Genomic DNA, 17,055 nt, shown 5'->3' on the forward strand with positions numbered 1-17,055 from the left:
CAACTTCGAAAATCTAGTGTTAGAAAATTCCTTCTTTTGTTTTCTTCATTCGGTGTGTGTATTACCTTCGGATCTCCTTTGCAAGTAGACTCCGTTGGAGTGCTGCCTTCGGATCTAAGAGTTGTTGTTCGGATCTCCTTTGCAGTGACTCCGTTGGGTCTGGGGTGGCGGTTGTTGATCTTGGAGGTAAGAACGTCAAGGTCAAACCCAGCAGCATAGAGGGGGCGTTCAAATACCTTAAGGAAAAGTACAGTTCGTACACCTCAACTCACCCTGTGAAAGTTCGTGTTGTTTTCCTTTCGTTCATTCTACTACATTCGGGTAAGTGATACTGACATAAAGATTTCGTTATATATTTATTTCTTTTTTATTCTGTTATTGGTCTGTCGGTACTGTGCCTCTGGTCTTCTGGCTCTAACAAAATGAAAGCTATGTTGCAGGCAATTCAAGGACTCAATCATCCAACCATCAAGAATACCCATGTGGATGAATTTTAGTGCAACATCGACAGGGATGTCTCAAATACTACCTAAACCAATAAACAACACATGGCATCTTCATTCCCTCCCTATTCTCTTAAATATTTCAACTTAGATAGTTAATTTGTCTTTTTACAAATTTAAATCCCCCACCCTTTTTTTTTTTTTAGTACAAAGGGGCTTATTAAGCTGGAGGATGGAGATATTAAATCCCCCACTTTACTTCAATATTGGATTAACCTAACTACTCAAATTGTCATTAAGCCTATTGATAGTAGGAATGAACTATGTAAGTTATGTAACTGTCAAGCTCATAATTGTACAGGCGCCCAAATTGAAGGCCTTCAAAGGACACCCGTTTTATATTTGAAAAACACACAAGTCTTATTCCGTTAGAAGGGTTAGTGATACAATCGTAAAGAACAATATACCCTTGACCCTTATATATAATTGGGTGAAAAGACTTCATCTACCCTTCTCCAATAATTCTTTACCAGGTCCCCTCACCCCCAAATCCTTTTCTATCGTCTTCATCTACAACTTCTAGCCTCCAATTCCTTCCTCCTCATGTTGGATCTTATGTCCAAATCAAAACATCCCTATCTCACACAGAAACTTAACTCATAGTTTCAGCTTACAATGAATAAATGCAGAATTGTCCCTCCAATGCTTGTTGAATTGATTGATTCTTCGACGAATAGGTGCATCCAATCTCATAAGAACTTCCACGGCTAATGATCTACTGAAGTCACTGAGTTTTGATGAGATTTTTGCTCTCTTGAATGATCCGACTTTGTTTGCAAAGTTGCATAGTCATCTCAATAGAATATAAATTTGGTGGTAGATTAGATTTGCCCAAATCTCGAAAGAATTAAACTACGGTTGATGAGGTACAGTGTTCGGATTTCATCTCTGAAGGGAAAAAGAAATCCTTGATTCGCCTATCCTGCCCAGTGGTATAAACGTAAATTCATAGATGTGATACTTTCATAGTTTCATTTTTGTTCTTTTTCCTTTTTTTTGCTAATTTATATATACTTATTCTGGTAAAGGAATAAAAAATTATTTTTCCAACTAAAGTTGAGACTTTCCGCTAGCATAGCTCGATATGTGACACATAGATTAAAAAATATTCAAGAGTAGGAAGTTCAGAAATTCTATCAAAAATTAGTATCACTTCGTAATCTTCTATCAAACAATACAGTATCACGGTTATCAAAAAAAAAGAAAATACAGTATCACGGTTATTTAGTAGACAGACTACTTAGAATTTTATAGAGGTATATACATTTTTCATTTGATCACAAATGGTAAAAATGAGAGACTACAATATAGTGAAGATAAAACATTAAAACCCCCCCCCCATTGCATAGTGGGGGAAGAATTTTGATATGATACAATCCATATAATTTAACCCATAAGGTCACTACTGAATGTGAGAGAGCAGTAAAAACCTAGGAGCAACTTGGGCAGCCAAATTGAGAACTCTTATGTTGCAGATTGAATCGAAGCTTATACATTATGATGAATTAAACTATCCTATGCATGATATTAATTTACAACAAGAGGAATATGCCTGACCAATTGGCATCACCATACTCCTGCTTTGGACATTTTGAGGAAATGGGAAAGAGTGATTTTTGGTACAGCTGCAGACCCAGATTTCTTCTTCTTTATCGTCGTCGTTTTCAGCGCCTTCGCTTCTGATCCAGCAGTGGTTACAGAAACCAAGTCATAGAACTGTCAGGGAAGAATGAAGTCAATTATTAAAGCCATATCAATCAATATGTAAGTGTTCAATACCTAGTCTAACAATGGAAGTACATGACACATGTTTGGAACCAGCACTCAATGTCTTCTAGGCTTTACTCAAACCAAGTGGACAGTTTTAGCTTCATATTACTGATCTCACAGGATGCAGTTGCAATCATCCAATGAGGAAGTATAATTCAGGGAGATTGGGATGTGGAACCGCATCGCTGATACATTCACGCACCCCACATAAAAGATCATTCTACGCGTCTAGGACAGCCACAATATTCGAACAGGCAGATTGGCTTTCAGTAGCATCTGGGTGATTTCTAATTAAGGTAATCAAATAATGGGAATCTTTGATACTCCATTACCAACTAGGAGCATGAATGCTAGGATCAGGAGGAGAAGAAAACTAGGATCAGGAGGAGAAAAAAAAGGTTAAAAAAAAGGGTTGGGGGGGGGGGGGGGGGTTCTGTTGTGACATGTAATCAAGAATAATTATGGATTGCATGTCAAGAGTGAAAAAGCAAAAGGTTTTACGCTAGCTGCTGACACACAACCTTGCTTGTTGGCTGAAGACTAGCAGTGAATAAACACTTCAAGGAGTGCTGAAGCATGGACTTCAGATGCTCAGAAAATACCCTCAAGTTTCAAAACAAGTCCAACTGAACTTACCTCACATACTCCATGGAGTAACAATCTGTGGAAGGAATCCTGAATCTGCAGGACAAGAACATCTTCGTCTCCGCTATCTTTGATGAATGATCTTATATGTTCCTAGAGGATACAATTAACTATCTTAGCTATATTAACAATGCCATCAATCAATATATAAATAAAGACAGTAAGTGTTATTTCTAGAAGAAAAAGATGGCAAAGAACCCAAGGAAACAGGAAATGTCAAAAGACCATGCTAAAGGTGAAGAGCCTGAAAAGAAGACAATCAAAGCTATAAAAGATGTTGAAGAGTATCAGTTAAAACCTGAGGGTTAAAGAGCTACCAGAGAGTAGAAAACACAGATCTACAATAATTTTAGAAATAAAAGGTATAGAAAGGGAGTTATAGGAATAGATGATAAGTTGATAACTATTGAAGACATCTGACAAAATTTAACAATCAAAACGAACTCGCATGATTTGCAAAAGAAAATACCTCATAGTTCTCAATCAGTTCTGGAAGATTACTCCGTCGCAGGGCCTCTCTGGTTCGACAGTCCACTCTATGCCATGCGTTTATTACAGATATCTTATCAGCATTTGCACGATCTTTTCTTTTCACTGATGGTTTTTTTAGGGTCTCAATCATGCAGCCCTACAACCAAAGACGAGAAAACCTCAAAAAATTACAACATGACGCAATGCACAAACCACAATTTAATAAAAAGATGGAAGAAATAATCTAACTGAATTTGCAAATATAAGAGAGCACCAGCAGCCTTAAATCCTGATTCATGGCAACAGAATCAATCTAAGATAAAGAAATCAAGTTATGATTAAAAGGCAGATGGTGTTTTGATCTGTGCAGTTCATCATCGCAGTTATTTGAGGGTTCGGATAGGAATCGGGGCACGGTACTGGCTTAGATTTAAATGAAGTAACTCATACAAGGATCGAAGAAAACATCTGGAAACAAATACTATAAAAAAAAGTTATCATAGAAAGAAAAGCATCAAACCTCTTCATCCATGTTGACACTCCTAAATGAATCCCACTCTCCTGTGTTTGTCATGCAAAACGGTGACAAGGGTACGTTGTCACCTGTAACAATAAAAAAGCAATAAAATCCATCACCTATTAGAGGGAAAGGATCATTAGAAAGAAATGACTGCAGAATAATAGCAACTGCAATCAAAATGACTTTCCTTCCCTATTCCCTTCCTTTCCCCCATCCCCCCTCTTTCCTTGGCCTTTTTTAAGTTTATATGGACAGATATTTATACTAAAAAACTAATAGAATCTTTTCACTCTAACAACTGCATTGAATTGTCAGTTTGTCACAACTGGCAATAATTATGGTAGTCAGTATCCAGCCATATCCAATCTTAGGAAGCACATGATAGCAAAAATAAGCACAACCTAAAAGTTATTAGTCTTTGGAACAGTAAATAAACAAATGCCTTTCTGGTACCCATGATTAAACTTTTTTGGGAAATAATTGTATTAAATTGGAAACTCAAGATGGTTAAACAAAATATTTATTGATTTTTCCCTACAAATTATTGCTTAATGTATCCTGCAATAACAATCAGTATCATGATTCAGCCATAATAATTTTAACAAACTTTAAAGCTAGTAATTAATGAGCACTTCCAAATTGAGGAGGATGTAATGCATAAAGCTTATGTCAGAGCACATACAAGAAAGTATATTATGCACAAGTAGAACATTGGTGATTATTAGTGGGTTGGAAATAGAGAGAACAATGTTCACAATAGGAAAATTAAAGTTTAGAACATAACTAAGGAAACACACTTAAGGATATACTATGCAATCAACTGCTTAACCCTATAGGGGAAGAGATGTGAAAAACCACAAAAATACCCTCTTTCTATAGTTTTAAAGACCTCACGTGATTTGTGTTTTCTCATTTATCCCCATCATAGGCCAGCTTCACATATCCAAGGGGGGCAACAATTGCTCTTTTGGCCCAACATTTTAACAGGTGGAAACTAAACAGAAAAACAAAACTAAAATACAATGTTTTTTCTTAAATTTATCGCACTATTGTAATTTCATATGGTTCTTACCTGGAAACTCATTGATCCTTCAGAAAAAGTATCTCATAAAGATTTAGCAGCCCCATTTATATGACTCAAATAGGAGAAGCTAGCAAGGCACTAGTGTTTCATGGGGTTGAGACTTTCTAAATAAAAGTTTTTCATTATCAAAGTTTCATATTGCGGCTATTATACATGGCATAAATGCAATATATATTGAAATTGAACCCTCCTTGTGACTTGAGAGATAGATAAGACTAATGTTTGTAGGGCAAATACATGAAATGGGAACAAAGTGACAACGAAGTCTCATCAGCATCGTAAAAAAGCACATCAAATGCACAAATATTCTCAGGATGTTTCCGTAAAACCGTTATCAGGAAATTCTTCAGAAGAAGACGAGGAAACACAAAAGCGACAAACAGTTTGTTATTTACAGCTCAAATATAAAGTTTCACCACCTAGCACAATAGTGCCACCAAGCAGTATGATTCACTCACATCATGCATGAATGGCCATGTGATGAAGAAATACAGAGAACAACTGAAACAATGACACAGCCTAATTTATCCATGGTATGTCCCAAATAAAAGCATCTACCCATCCAATCTGCACCTACTGTAATCTGCTTAATCTACAGATACCTAGCATATAAGGTCCACATACAAATGATATTTAGTATAGAAACATTCAAGACAACAATAGACATGACATGAAATATAGAGAGATCAACCCTAACATATATAATTACCAAATGGAGGTGGAGCAAAGAGGCCTCTGATTTCATCTGCATTCAAACGAGGAACAAGCTCAAGCAATAAGCGGTCATTTACCCATCTGCGAGAGCGCCGATTGCTAACCTATAACAAATAAAGCATAAGATACGCAGATAACATTTCACCAAAGAAATTTTTCATATGTAGCTGGAAGCCATTGCAAAGAACTTTAAATTATCAGGACATACCATGGGCTGAATATCTTGGGAAGGACAATAATTCAATAACCATCAATAAACAATGAAACTCTATTGCATTTTAGGAAATCACAGAATAAGCAATTACGACAAATTCTGTCAAGTTGTTTCAAAGGTTTAAGCATAAAGAGGATTTCTTTTCTTAAGCTTCTCTAAATCTTGTCGCACAGCGACCCTTTGAAACATGCAGCACCAGTTAATAATGTTAGTTTTTCGATGGAATGACGAGTTATACTCAGAGAGATCCACGGATATCACTTAATTAAAAACAATATCAAATCCCCATCAAAAGTGAAAAAAGAAATATCCCAAATCTGTCACCCAAAAAAACCTGCAATTGAATTTGAATTAAACAAAGTATAGTTTAAGCTATACCCTTTCAGCCAAGTGCTCAAGAAGCTCGATCTTCTTCTCCAATAAATTTCCACGAGACTTGATTTTCTCACCTGTTACAAGGGGGAAATGAGATTTCACTCCTATTCATAACAGCAAAAAAAAAATTATAGACACAAGGATGCCCAAAAATGGTTCTGTTGGAAAAAGCAAATCTGATTCATCCAAACACAGTTTCTTAAATTAAGTTCAACTCTCTGTAGAAATGTACGAGATGGTGAAGTACAGCAACAGGGAAGTAATATGATTCAATACAAATCGAAAGTGTCACCATAAAATTAGTAACAGTCAATCGACCTTTTGGTGTGTCGAAGATAGAAGAGTAGATAAGAAAGTCTTCTTCTGTGCGCAACACATCAGGAGTCGCCATGATATCAAAAAGAATCTCTGTTCGCTCTTCTACCTTAGGGTTTCTGTCTTTCTGGTCTGCTCTTTGATGGAAATGTTGAGACAAGCGAGTTACAAAACTCAAGCACCGAGCTCAGAAAGGTTTGATCGGTCAGAGTCGAGATTTCTGAAGCAGCAAGTATATAGAAAACGAAGGAAGGAAGATTCCTCTTCTTGGGCGAAGAAAAACGAAGAAGGAGCTTGCCGTAAATAAAAAGAACAGAGGTGACGAAGAGAATATCCTAAATGGCTAAATCTGATGCTAAGAATCGGATAGGAGAGCAGATCCGTGACCGCAAACACCGAAAAGGGCGCGTTTGGTAACGTGGCCAAGGAATTGTTTTTGAAATCTAGATCTGCCTCGAAATATGGGTGGGACCCAACCCTGAATATTAGTAAAATAAATCTGCGGTGGGGCCACTCCCTGTATTGTGGTGAAGAACCTTTGAGGGAGCGTATAGCTCTCCCCTGACAAGAAGGTGATCCAAACACATTGTTTTATTTGTGTTACACACTTACACTTACACTATTGTAAAAAATAAATGATTAAATTGGATTATTTTGTTGCCTTTAGGAAACAAACACAAAACCATTCCTTTTTCGTGCATGAGATAGTTTTTTGACTTTTTGTAGCACAAGTTTGACTAAATTGTAGTTCTCAAAAATTACAAGACAAGTCTCAATATTCAAAACAAAGCAAATTGCACCTCTGTTTTTGTGAGGGTACTCCAACCAAGTAGGTGGCTTTCAGTTTTAGGGCTCAAGTCCCAAGTCACATAGAATTATTAATATTAATTAATATATATTTATATAATCATGGCTGATTATGACTGGGTTAGCACAGGGTTTAGGCTTGGTTTGTGTTGCACAAGATTCAATCATTAACCCCAAAGTAATATTACATAGGTCTTTACTATACATAAACGAGATAATCAGCTCCTCTCAGCCTGATATGAGACTAAAGTTTCCGTTATAAAAATCATAGGATAAAAGACACGATTAAAACATATATTTACATAAAAATATAAAATAATAAATATATAGTTTTAAACATATTTACAACAATATATCCAATGAAAATTTAATTTTGAAGTTTTTGTGTTTTTTAAACATAAAATGGGGTGTCAATGCTTTACGGCCTTCATTTGAAATGCTAGTGCAATTTACTCTTAAAACAAATAGGGATGCTTAATGCAAATTTTATTCACACGTACAACTTCAAATTCCTTCGGCCTTCCCAAAGAAAAAGTCTTGTTATCACACATGCATGTCCACCTTTGGTCCGACTCTAAATTAGCTATTTTGATTGTCACATGAGACTTCACACCCCTTGGGCATTTTCAGAGATGTATCCTTGTCCACGATGTCCAGGGGTCCAACCATTAAGCTAAATATCTCGCATGGATTGTGATATGTTGTGGAGAAAATCATCTATATTTTAGTCAGCTTCCCTTGGAACTACCCACCCTTGTTTATTTGGATGCTTGGCAAAAACACTATAAATGAATGTAAACTTTTTTCCTTTTTCGTTCTCTAATATGAAGCACTTTTCTATCATAAAAACGTTTCATTTTCAAGACATTTTGAGCATAGTTTCTACCAAAATCGTGCTCAAACCACTGTTATTTGAAAAGAATGTTGTTATAAGAAATGGCCAAAATACATTTGGCAAACTAGGTTATTCTATTATTCTCATAAAATGAACCGGTCCATTTTTTATGTTTGAGAATGCTTTTTGCAAATAATTTTGATATGTTTCATAGTTCTCAAGAGATAGAAGAAAAAAACAACTCTCATTGGAAATGGAAAAAAGAATAAGTTCAACTTAAATTTCTTTCACACATGATTCAACTTAAAAAATAATTAATTAAATAATAGTTTAATTACTACCTTATCACCTATAATTTTTAAAACTACTAATCTAACTTTAGACTTAGCATTGTTGGTGCTTAGTAACTGTTGAACTCCATTAGTTGACCCCTAAAATAACCCTAAGGTTTGCATCTCAACAGAGTCAACTTTTTGAAATCCACAATGCGAAGAATACAAGGGAAAAATCAGTATTTCATATGGTTCCCCACCCCCCTAAATGAGAGTAATTTTCTCTTTTGGTTTTTTTAATTATAATAATGATTGACAAAATGGACATTACACATTCAACATTAATAGCTTTTTAAAAATGATAAAGAACAAGGTCCTATAAATAATTAAACTCCAATGAAAAGGGACAACAATAATTTTTTTTTTTTGAGTTACTATTTTAAATATTAAATTAAGATTTAGTATGTCAGACTTAAAAAAATTGGAATAGTTCTACATATGTGTTACGCTCTTTTTTGTATCAATTCACATTCTCTATTATATCTATTTAAAAAATAAGTACAAGAATTCATTATTGGTTAAGAATGAAAAATGGTTTGGTGAATTTTGTCTAAAATTAATTATAAAATGAAAAATAAATTTGGTGGCAAAATAATAAATTGTTAGTAAATAATAGTGAGCAAGTGATAAAAGAGAGAAACACTATAGTTTTTATAAAAAAATATGTATTGACTATTTTACCCTCATCTTAACCATCAAATTTTAAGTAAACTTGTGCATAAATAAAGAGAATCAAATTCTCACCATAATTCATAATTGATAAAATATTCATTATAGATTTTGAAAGTTTTTTTTTAATTATTTTAAATAAAAAGTAAACCGATAATAGATGCCAAACAACTTAAAATAAAAAAACCTCATAATTGCCAATGATAATTGATAAAAAAATAAAAAAAAACCTAAAAGAAATAACTACAAGAACTCAAGGAAATTTTTTTTGCCCAAATTCGATGATTTCGCCCCAGCAAACCGAAATAGGGAGGAACGGCAGGATATTGTCGATTTCTTGCCGAAATGGCCAAAACCAGGGAACAAACTCTGCTTTATGGGTATTCTATTCGATCTTACTGGGTTGGTTTCCTCCCACTTCTCTGATAGCCCTTTTGTTTGAAGCAGAAGCAAAAATTGTTGTAATGTTAGTGGAGGAAGAGAAGACCCAAGGGTATTCATATCGATGTGCATCTCGAATGGAGGCTCAGAAAAGACGAAGAACAAGGGAAGAGAAACAAAGCCTCAAGTTGCGATTCTTGCTTTTGCAATCAGAATCCCAAGAAATGAATCATGAGTGCTCTCTTGGATATGACTACTTTTAAAATAAGAATAAAATAAGCTTACGTTGTTTTCTCTCACCCGTGGTTGTGTGGTAATCATTGATGATGCGTGTTGTTTACTCTTCCTTTTTTTCAAAACCATCTGATTTTTATATGTATTCATGGTACAGAGCAATTAATGCACTTTATCTCAATTTTCCTTTTGTATATTCACGTGGGTTCGTTCAGCATAACGACAAAAACGTGACTTCCGGCAAATATTATCCTCGACGTCAAGTGGTAAGAAGAAAAATGGTTGGTGAATTCATTGAAAATAAGATTTGCAAATCAAAACATAATTTGCATCTTCAAAATGAATGAAGCTCAAAAATGATGGTGAGCAAGGAGAAAATAGGGAAACGTAGATTATTATAAAAGAATATATATTGATTATTTTATCCTCATCTAAACTATAAAGTTTGCAAGCGCACAAATAATGAAGAGATGGAACCCCAAATTATGGATTTTGGAGGTTTTTTTATTATGAGATGACAATCAAATCGATAATAGAGCCAAACTTTTAAAATAATGAAAAAAAGTCATAATTGATAATGATAATTCTAACGACACAGAGTGGTTGTGTGGTAAAGAGTCAATTGAGGATGACGTGTCTTTAAATTTTTTAAGACTCATTCTCAAATGCCAATTTGTTTCACAATCATTCTGAATTTGTATGAGGTATGGGCATGTTAATAAGATAGTCAAACAAGCTTTAAAATTTTTTTAAGCACTTATTACCAAATCCCAATTTGCTTTTGTATATTTTCAAACGAAATGAGTTATGAGGACATTTAATAGATAGTCCAATTATGTGGCTAAAACACAATTATCGGAAAGAATGTTGTTCTTAGGCTCTTTTGGTATCAATCCATTCCTATTATGCCTATTAAGTCAAGAATTCATTATTGGTCAAAAATGAAAAATGGTTGGTGAATTTTATTGAAAATAAATTATAAAATAAAAAATAAATTTGGTGTCAAAATGAATAATTGTTAGAAAATGATGGTGAGCACGTGAAAAAATAAGGAAAAAGTATGATTCTTGTAAAAGAATATATATTGATTATTTTACTTTCATCTAGACTATAAAGTTTTAAGTAAACTTGCACAAATGAAGAGAATGAAGAATTCATCAGAATCCATCACGCATATTATGGATTTTGGAGGTTTTTTTATTATTTTAAATAAAAATAAAACTGATAATAGATACCAAACTTTTAAAATAATAAAAAAATCTCATAATTGATAATAATAATTAATGCCAAAAAGAGTCTTACTGGTGTCTTTAATTTATTTTTTTAGAACTTATTACCAAATGCCAATTTGTTTCACAATAACTCTCAATTGGTATGAGTTATGAGAACATGTTTAATAAGATAGTCAAAATTATGTGAACGCTAAAACACAATTATCGGAAAGAATGTCGTTATCAGAAACCAATTAAGAGCCTCAGTTAATAATACCTAGAGGGGCAAGTTAGTCATTTGATCTCTAACCCAATTTTACTGTTTTTACATTTTTACCGGCACACTGTCCGTACACTGTAAAGCAGCTGACATGGACTACGTGCTGTACGTACCTATCCACGCGCTTCTGCCTCAGCTTTTTTTCCTTCCTTTACTTTCTCGGTGTGGCCCTCTCTTCCATACCTGAAGGCTGAAGCCGTTGAAGTGATCTTCACTCCTTCCTCTGAAGAACAATTTCTCCTAAAGTCCTAATAAGGAGCGGTAAGAATGAAGCTCTTTGTCTCTCTTTGTTCAGTTTCTGTACACTTCTCAAGTGTTTTTTTCTTTCTTAATTTGCACACTCTAATGGCGACATGTCTTCGTTTACTCTTTGGAACTTGAAAGTGTCGTTGATGGTAGATATATAGATCAGTGGACGGCCAACTTATACAACTTTTCTGGTTTTCTGTGTGACTACTCTGTTCTGGTTTCTGGTATTTTACAGCGATTTCTTACTTCCATTCATTTAAAATGCATTAGACTGTTGGGTTTGTTCCAAAAAGTAAAAATAAAAATAAAAAATAAATAAATAAAGAAGCATTTCCGCTAAATTTGTTGCTGAAATGATTCTGTGGATTAGTTGATTTAATAGTCTGCAATGGTCCTCTTCATTTTATCTTCTCAATGAATAAACAAATTGGTTACCCAAAAATAAAAAAATGAATAAACAAATTAATATATACATTCTATTTGCTTGGTGCTTTAGGCAAGTTTTGCTTTTCATTTCTGAGGATTTTACAGTTGTGGATGAACATTTTGCTTTCGTGCATGCTTTACAGTCAATGCTATTTCATTGGTTTTTGCAAAAAATTAAAGGCGAGGGTAACTAGATGAAGTTAGGATTCTAGTATCAAACAACAAATATTTCAGAATGATATGTTACCATAATAGCTGAGGTGACTGAGAATTAGGAGTAGGACACTTGTTCCCCCACCTGGACTTATTCAAACTAAAGATCACATGAACATGTTAATTTCTTCCAGAAATTCCAACAGCACTTCATTGTTGGCCCACCTTAGAAATATACAAGAGTTGGCAGTATGCAGGCCGCTACAGGGGGGACTGAATTCCAGAGGGGGATATTATATGAGGATTCAGGAAAGAGAACTGATTCTGATCCTACTAGTTCTGCTCTACATTTAAAAGCATTGCCATATGCACACATGTTCAACATTAACAACCATGAAGCTTCAGAAGCATTGCCATATGCACATATGCTCAACATCAACAGCCATGAAGCTCCGGAAGCTCCTGCAAGAAGTCTTTGTTCTGACAAAATGAAAATGCAAAAGGCAAACAATTATGATGTTGCAATGGTAAATGAGCCTTTTTCCTTGTCCCAGTTTGAGTTTTTTTCTGTTGCTTTGCTTCATCAATGTGATTGTCTAGCTGAAAATAGCACATCTTGTTTTCCAATTCCCAGTGTGTGAATTCTGTTTTCTTGTCACAGGCAGAATATCAGTACCCAGATGTTGAAGGAGGAGGACCACATCACAAGTCAATGCAAGAAGATGAGATATCGGTTATTGTATGATTGCTGTCTTTATAATCGACAACTCATTTCAATTGGATGTATTATCAAAAAACTGTATGGAGCTGATGAATTTATCGTGTTTGGCAAGTTTATTCAATTATATATCCATTTGATGAATTTGTTATTGCTACAGAACCATGTGTATAGTTCACAAAAATCTGATGGAAATCTGCATAATGTTTCCCAACCTCCCTTGGTTGTTACAATTGCTGTCCCGGGTTCCAGTTCCACAGATGTATCTAAACGAAAAGCTTCTTCACGGCGGAGTAATGCTGATCGTGTAAGGGATTCTTCTGTACTATATCATATGTAAATTAATTACATCTGGTTTGTTTGTATATGGTTAATATTCAATAGATAATAGACAAGATGCTTTATTCGTTCCCTCTGGTCTGGCATATGCAATTAATTTTGGGTCTCTTACACAATTAACTTATGTTTGACTTCAGGTTTAATTGCCTGTTATCAATTAATTTCTCGACTGAAATTTCTGTTCTCAGCTCAACAGATTGAAGATTTCTGGAGGCATCAAGGCATTGGGAGAGCTTCTTCCACATTCTGAAGAGGTAAAATATGTCCCAGAAAGATGCCTTCTTAAATACTTTATGTTGGCATTAAGTATTGTCTTTGAATCTGTAGCCTTTTTGGCAACAAATGGGTGCAACTGTACAAGTGGCAGATCCAGGGGTTGAATGGTTTAGCTTTATTTTCCTCTGGTTTTCACTATCAGTTTATGGTGGTAAATATGGACAGAGTCATATTATGGTAGGAGCAAGTTCTCTAACCTACTGAATGATAAATTACTGCTGGAAACTTGGTCATGGAAGTTTATTAAATAAAGTTTTGTGGTGTTACTTTGAAAGAATAAGACATGTATAGATATGGCAGCTAGGAAATTTGATCATGTACAGACTTAATATTTGAATAAATAGATTGGGTAGTCTTTTTTTCAAAGGTACTGAAGAATCCACATATATAATGCCCTCAGCCAAGTCATTCCCAAACATGTGCTTGATTTTGCTGTTATTTCATAATTAGTATAAATGTTAAATATAATATATATTCCAATATTTGCATTGAATTTTTAAATAGTTCATGTAATGATGTCAATCTTTTCCATTTTATAGAGGACAGGCCTTTGTGCAGTTGTAAAAGTGGCTCCATTTTGACCCAAGTTGTCACAGATTTGACAGCCTCTCTGCTGAAAGCAGGGGTAAGGCTGCATGCATTATGGCTCTCCCCAGACCAAGCAGTGGTGGAAGCCTCATGTAGTTGGTATGCCCTTTTGGTGTAGATGGCCTAGAAAATCAAATCTTCTGATCTATGTCTGTTGCCACTTGAGTTAACCTGAGAACCGCTAATCCATATTTTGCAGAGTAGTAAATCTAAGTTACCCTATTGTTCATGTTCTAAATGAGTAAGATGTGGGAACAAAATGAGAATACTCAGAAACTGTTCACTTGCTTCCCCCCTTCTCTCTCTCTCTCTCTCTGTCTCTGTCTCTGTCTCTGTCTCTGATCCAAAAAAGAGAACCTTAAAAGATGATATCCATGTCACTGCATCTTGAAATGATCCAAATATGCCCTTATAATATGTGTCTTCCAATTAAGTTTCTTGCTGTGTATCCATCTACCTGATCAAGTAAATTTGGGTTTTGTAGGATAGTAAAGCCTCTATACTGGATAACACGATCGAGTATATCAAGTATTTGCAGCTTCAGATTAAGGTAGGACTTTGCCTCAGGGTATTAATATGTCTATATGCATTTTGACACTTGGAAACTGGATGGGAAGAATTTTGGATACTTAACCTTTTTGGTCTTAGTTAACCCAAAGTTTCTTTAAGTATAGTGGTAAAAGTTCAGGTTACTTAAATGGTAATACCTACTACTTTCTTTAGCTTTAATCCTGAATATGTAGCATTCAGGTATGGTAAAGTATAGCATAGCATGTCAATGATTATCATCTTGGAGGTCAATTTTGCAGATGCTGAGTCAAAGCAGATTGGGCGGTGAGGTGGCTGCTGCTCCTTTTATTCATCTTGAGGTAATGTTTTGTATGTTTCAGATACCAGTTCCTATTTTATCCCTTTGAATTCCATATTCAATGTTGCGATCATTTCTATTCGTTAAAACGAAAATCAGTTCGATGCATTCCATATTTATCGATAGGTGTGATGTTGGATCTGAATCAGATTTTGAACTATGTTGATTGACTGCCTCTGTTATGTTGTCAGTAAATACCACTTTACTTGGTTCTCAACCTTCTAAATCATTCTTGCAGGAGATCTGGCCCGATTCAGAATTATTAGATTAATGTAGTTGATCTATTCTTTGTTTTTTATGGTAGCATGGCATCAACTTTACCGAGGATTGAAATTCTTGTGTGAAATGAATCATTTTATAAAAGGTCCAGGATGATATAAATGGAAGAAAAGATGATGTATTTGCATGTTACATGAGATTACTATTACTACACTACGCTGTTTCTTTATTTTGTCTTTTGGGGATCATCATTTTGATGATGGCAACAACAGCATTAAATTTCCTAGGCCAGAGGTTACAGTTTTGCTGACCCTTTTGCGCTGCAACCCGAAGGTCCCGAACACAGATTGAATATGAGTTTCAAACTTGCTGGTGTCTTTGGTCATGTTTTGAAAACCAGTTTATTGTCATTGCAGTGATCTTACATGCATTCCTTGCCACAGTTTCATAGGTTATATATCCATTTCACTCTCTAAATTATATCCATGACCATGGCACTAAAATACTGAATATCCCAACCTGCTATAATTTATCAAAAAGCTTCTAATTGTTAATTATAATCCTTGAAATATCAACACAATCATGCTGAACTTCCCATACTGATCCCATGTAAGATGCTGATGACTGATGAACTGATGATTGATTCATTTACTCCCACAGACCCCCCCCCAGTCCCCTCCTTTAGTGAGTTGTTGATGTGTCTTCCCTTCTTAGATGCTGGTACATAAAAGTTTTTTGGTGTTTTATAGGGTCATGGACACTACCTGTTCCAGCAGAGTATGCTTAATGAACCACTTGAAGAGATGATTGGAAAGTTAATGGAGATGGACTTTGCAACTGCAACACAGCTGTTGGATAGCAAGGGCCTGTCTATGGTTCCAATTCCTCTTGTAGAAGAGGTCTTCCCAAAAAGATGAGGATACCAGGTCAACCATTTCTTCTTTGATTTCTCCAATTGATGATATTTCTTTGCTAAAGTTGACAGTTTCCTCCATGGGTTCTGGTAATTCTTCAAGAGCTCTTGAAACCAAAGATGACGGTAGTAACAAATTCAGAGATAGGATGTACAAATTCATGGATAGAATGTTTCAGGGTTGAGACTTGTTTTGGCAACTGGAAAGAAGGTTAATTGGGTCTCATCTTTTGTTTATATAGTCTAAGCTTGCATCTAAAACCCTATGTGAATCATGCATTACACTATTGGATGCTTGCTTGTAGCTTCAACTAGAAACAGTACACCTTTTTATGTGATCTGATGCTGTGCTGCAGCTTGCTTATGTTCTGCATTGATTGTCTCAAGAGCTGGAAAATAATTCAAGTTGCATCCGTTTTTTGAATGTCTTTAAATTCCAAGTGAAAAGCCTGATTAACCATCGCTAGAGTCTCTGGTTCATATCTTTTTTTGTGAGTTTGTCCACCTATGATTTGAACATGGGATTGGAAATTTGGAAACAGTAACTGAGAATCTCATCGTTAGCTTCCATCTCCTGTAGCTGATGATTCGAAGTATTCTTTCTTCATTAAATTAAACTAGCACAGGTTCAAATCCTGTTGCTGTAGAGATTTTCTCTTTACCATGGATGAAGAAAAACTTGGCCCAATCGTTTGTTCTACCCAGCGAACTGGTTTTCTTGAAATTGATGAAAAAAATATTGGTTCTACTACATTTCTCCCATATTTTCCATAAATTTTACCAATCATAGCAAAACGGGGTTAGGGATTTTAACTTCACCTTAACAAAAATGCTGTTAACTCAAAATCTGCAACATATTTAATGAGAAATGCTACTGACATATAAAGAAAATCTTCTTCCTTATTTATGTCAAAAAAAAAATTATAGCATTGGATCTGATTCCATT

General features: G+C 35.0%; 2 protein-coding genes across 2 annotated transcripts; one reads left to right on the forward strand and one right to left on the reverse strand.

The window, feature by feature from the left end:
* Positions 1-1,554: 1,554 nt before the first annotated feature.
* Positions 1,555-6,936, reverse strand: LOC149008440 (R3H domain protein). The gene is made up of 7 exons (XM_089165264.1): positions 6,615-6,936; positions 6,300-6,370; positions 5,703-5,811; positions 3,910-3,992; positions 3,388-3,546; positions 2,910-3,011; positions 1,555-2,219 (listed from the first exon to the last, which is right to left on the reverse strand). Exons 1-7 carry the CDS (start codon positions 6,685-6,687, stop codon positions 2,070-2,072), a joined length of 747 nt encoding a protein of 248 aa, XP_089021390.1. The 5' UTR covers positions 6,688-6,936; the 3' UTR covers positions 1,555-2,069.
* Positions 6,937-11,558: 4,622 nt separating this feature from the next.
* LOC149008441 (uncharacterized) lies at positions 11,559-16,538 on the forward strand. Its single transcript, XM_089167500.1, has 8 exons — positions 11,559-11,621; positions 12,383-12,715; positions 12,850-12,927; positions 13,067-13,213; positions 13,434-13,499; positions 14,594-14,659; positions 14,919-14,978; positions 15,946-16,538. Exons 2-8 carry the CDS (start codon positions 12,440-12,442, stop codon positions 16,111-16,113), a joined length of 861 nt encoding a protein of 286 aa, XP_089023626.1. The 5' UTR covers positions 11,559-11,621; positions 12,383-12,439; the 3' UTR covers positions 16,114-16,538.
* Positions 16,539-17,055: the final 517 nt, after the last annotated feature.

This window comes from Hakea prostrata, chromosome 8 (genome assembly GCF_041222555.1).
Source record: "Hakea prostrata isolate BN-2017 chromosome 8, UWA_Hpros_2, whole genome shotgun sequence".
Classification (NCBI taxonomy): Eukaryota; Viridiplantae; Streptophyta; class Magnoliopsida; order Proteales; family Proteaceae; genus Hakea; species Hakea prostrata.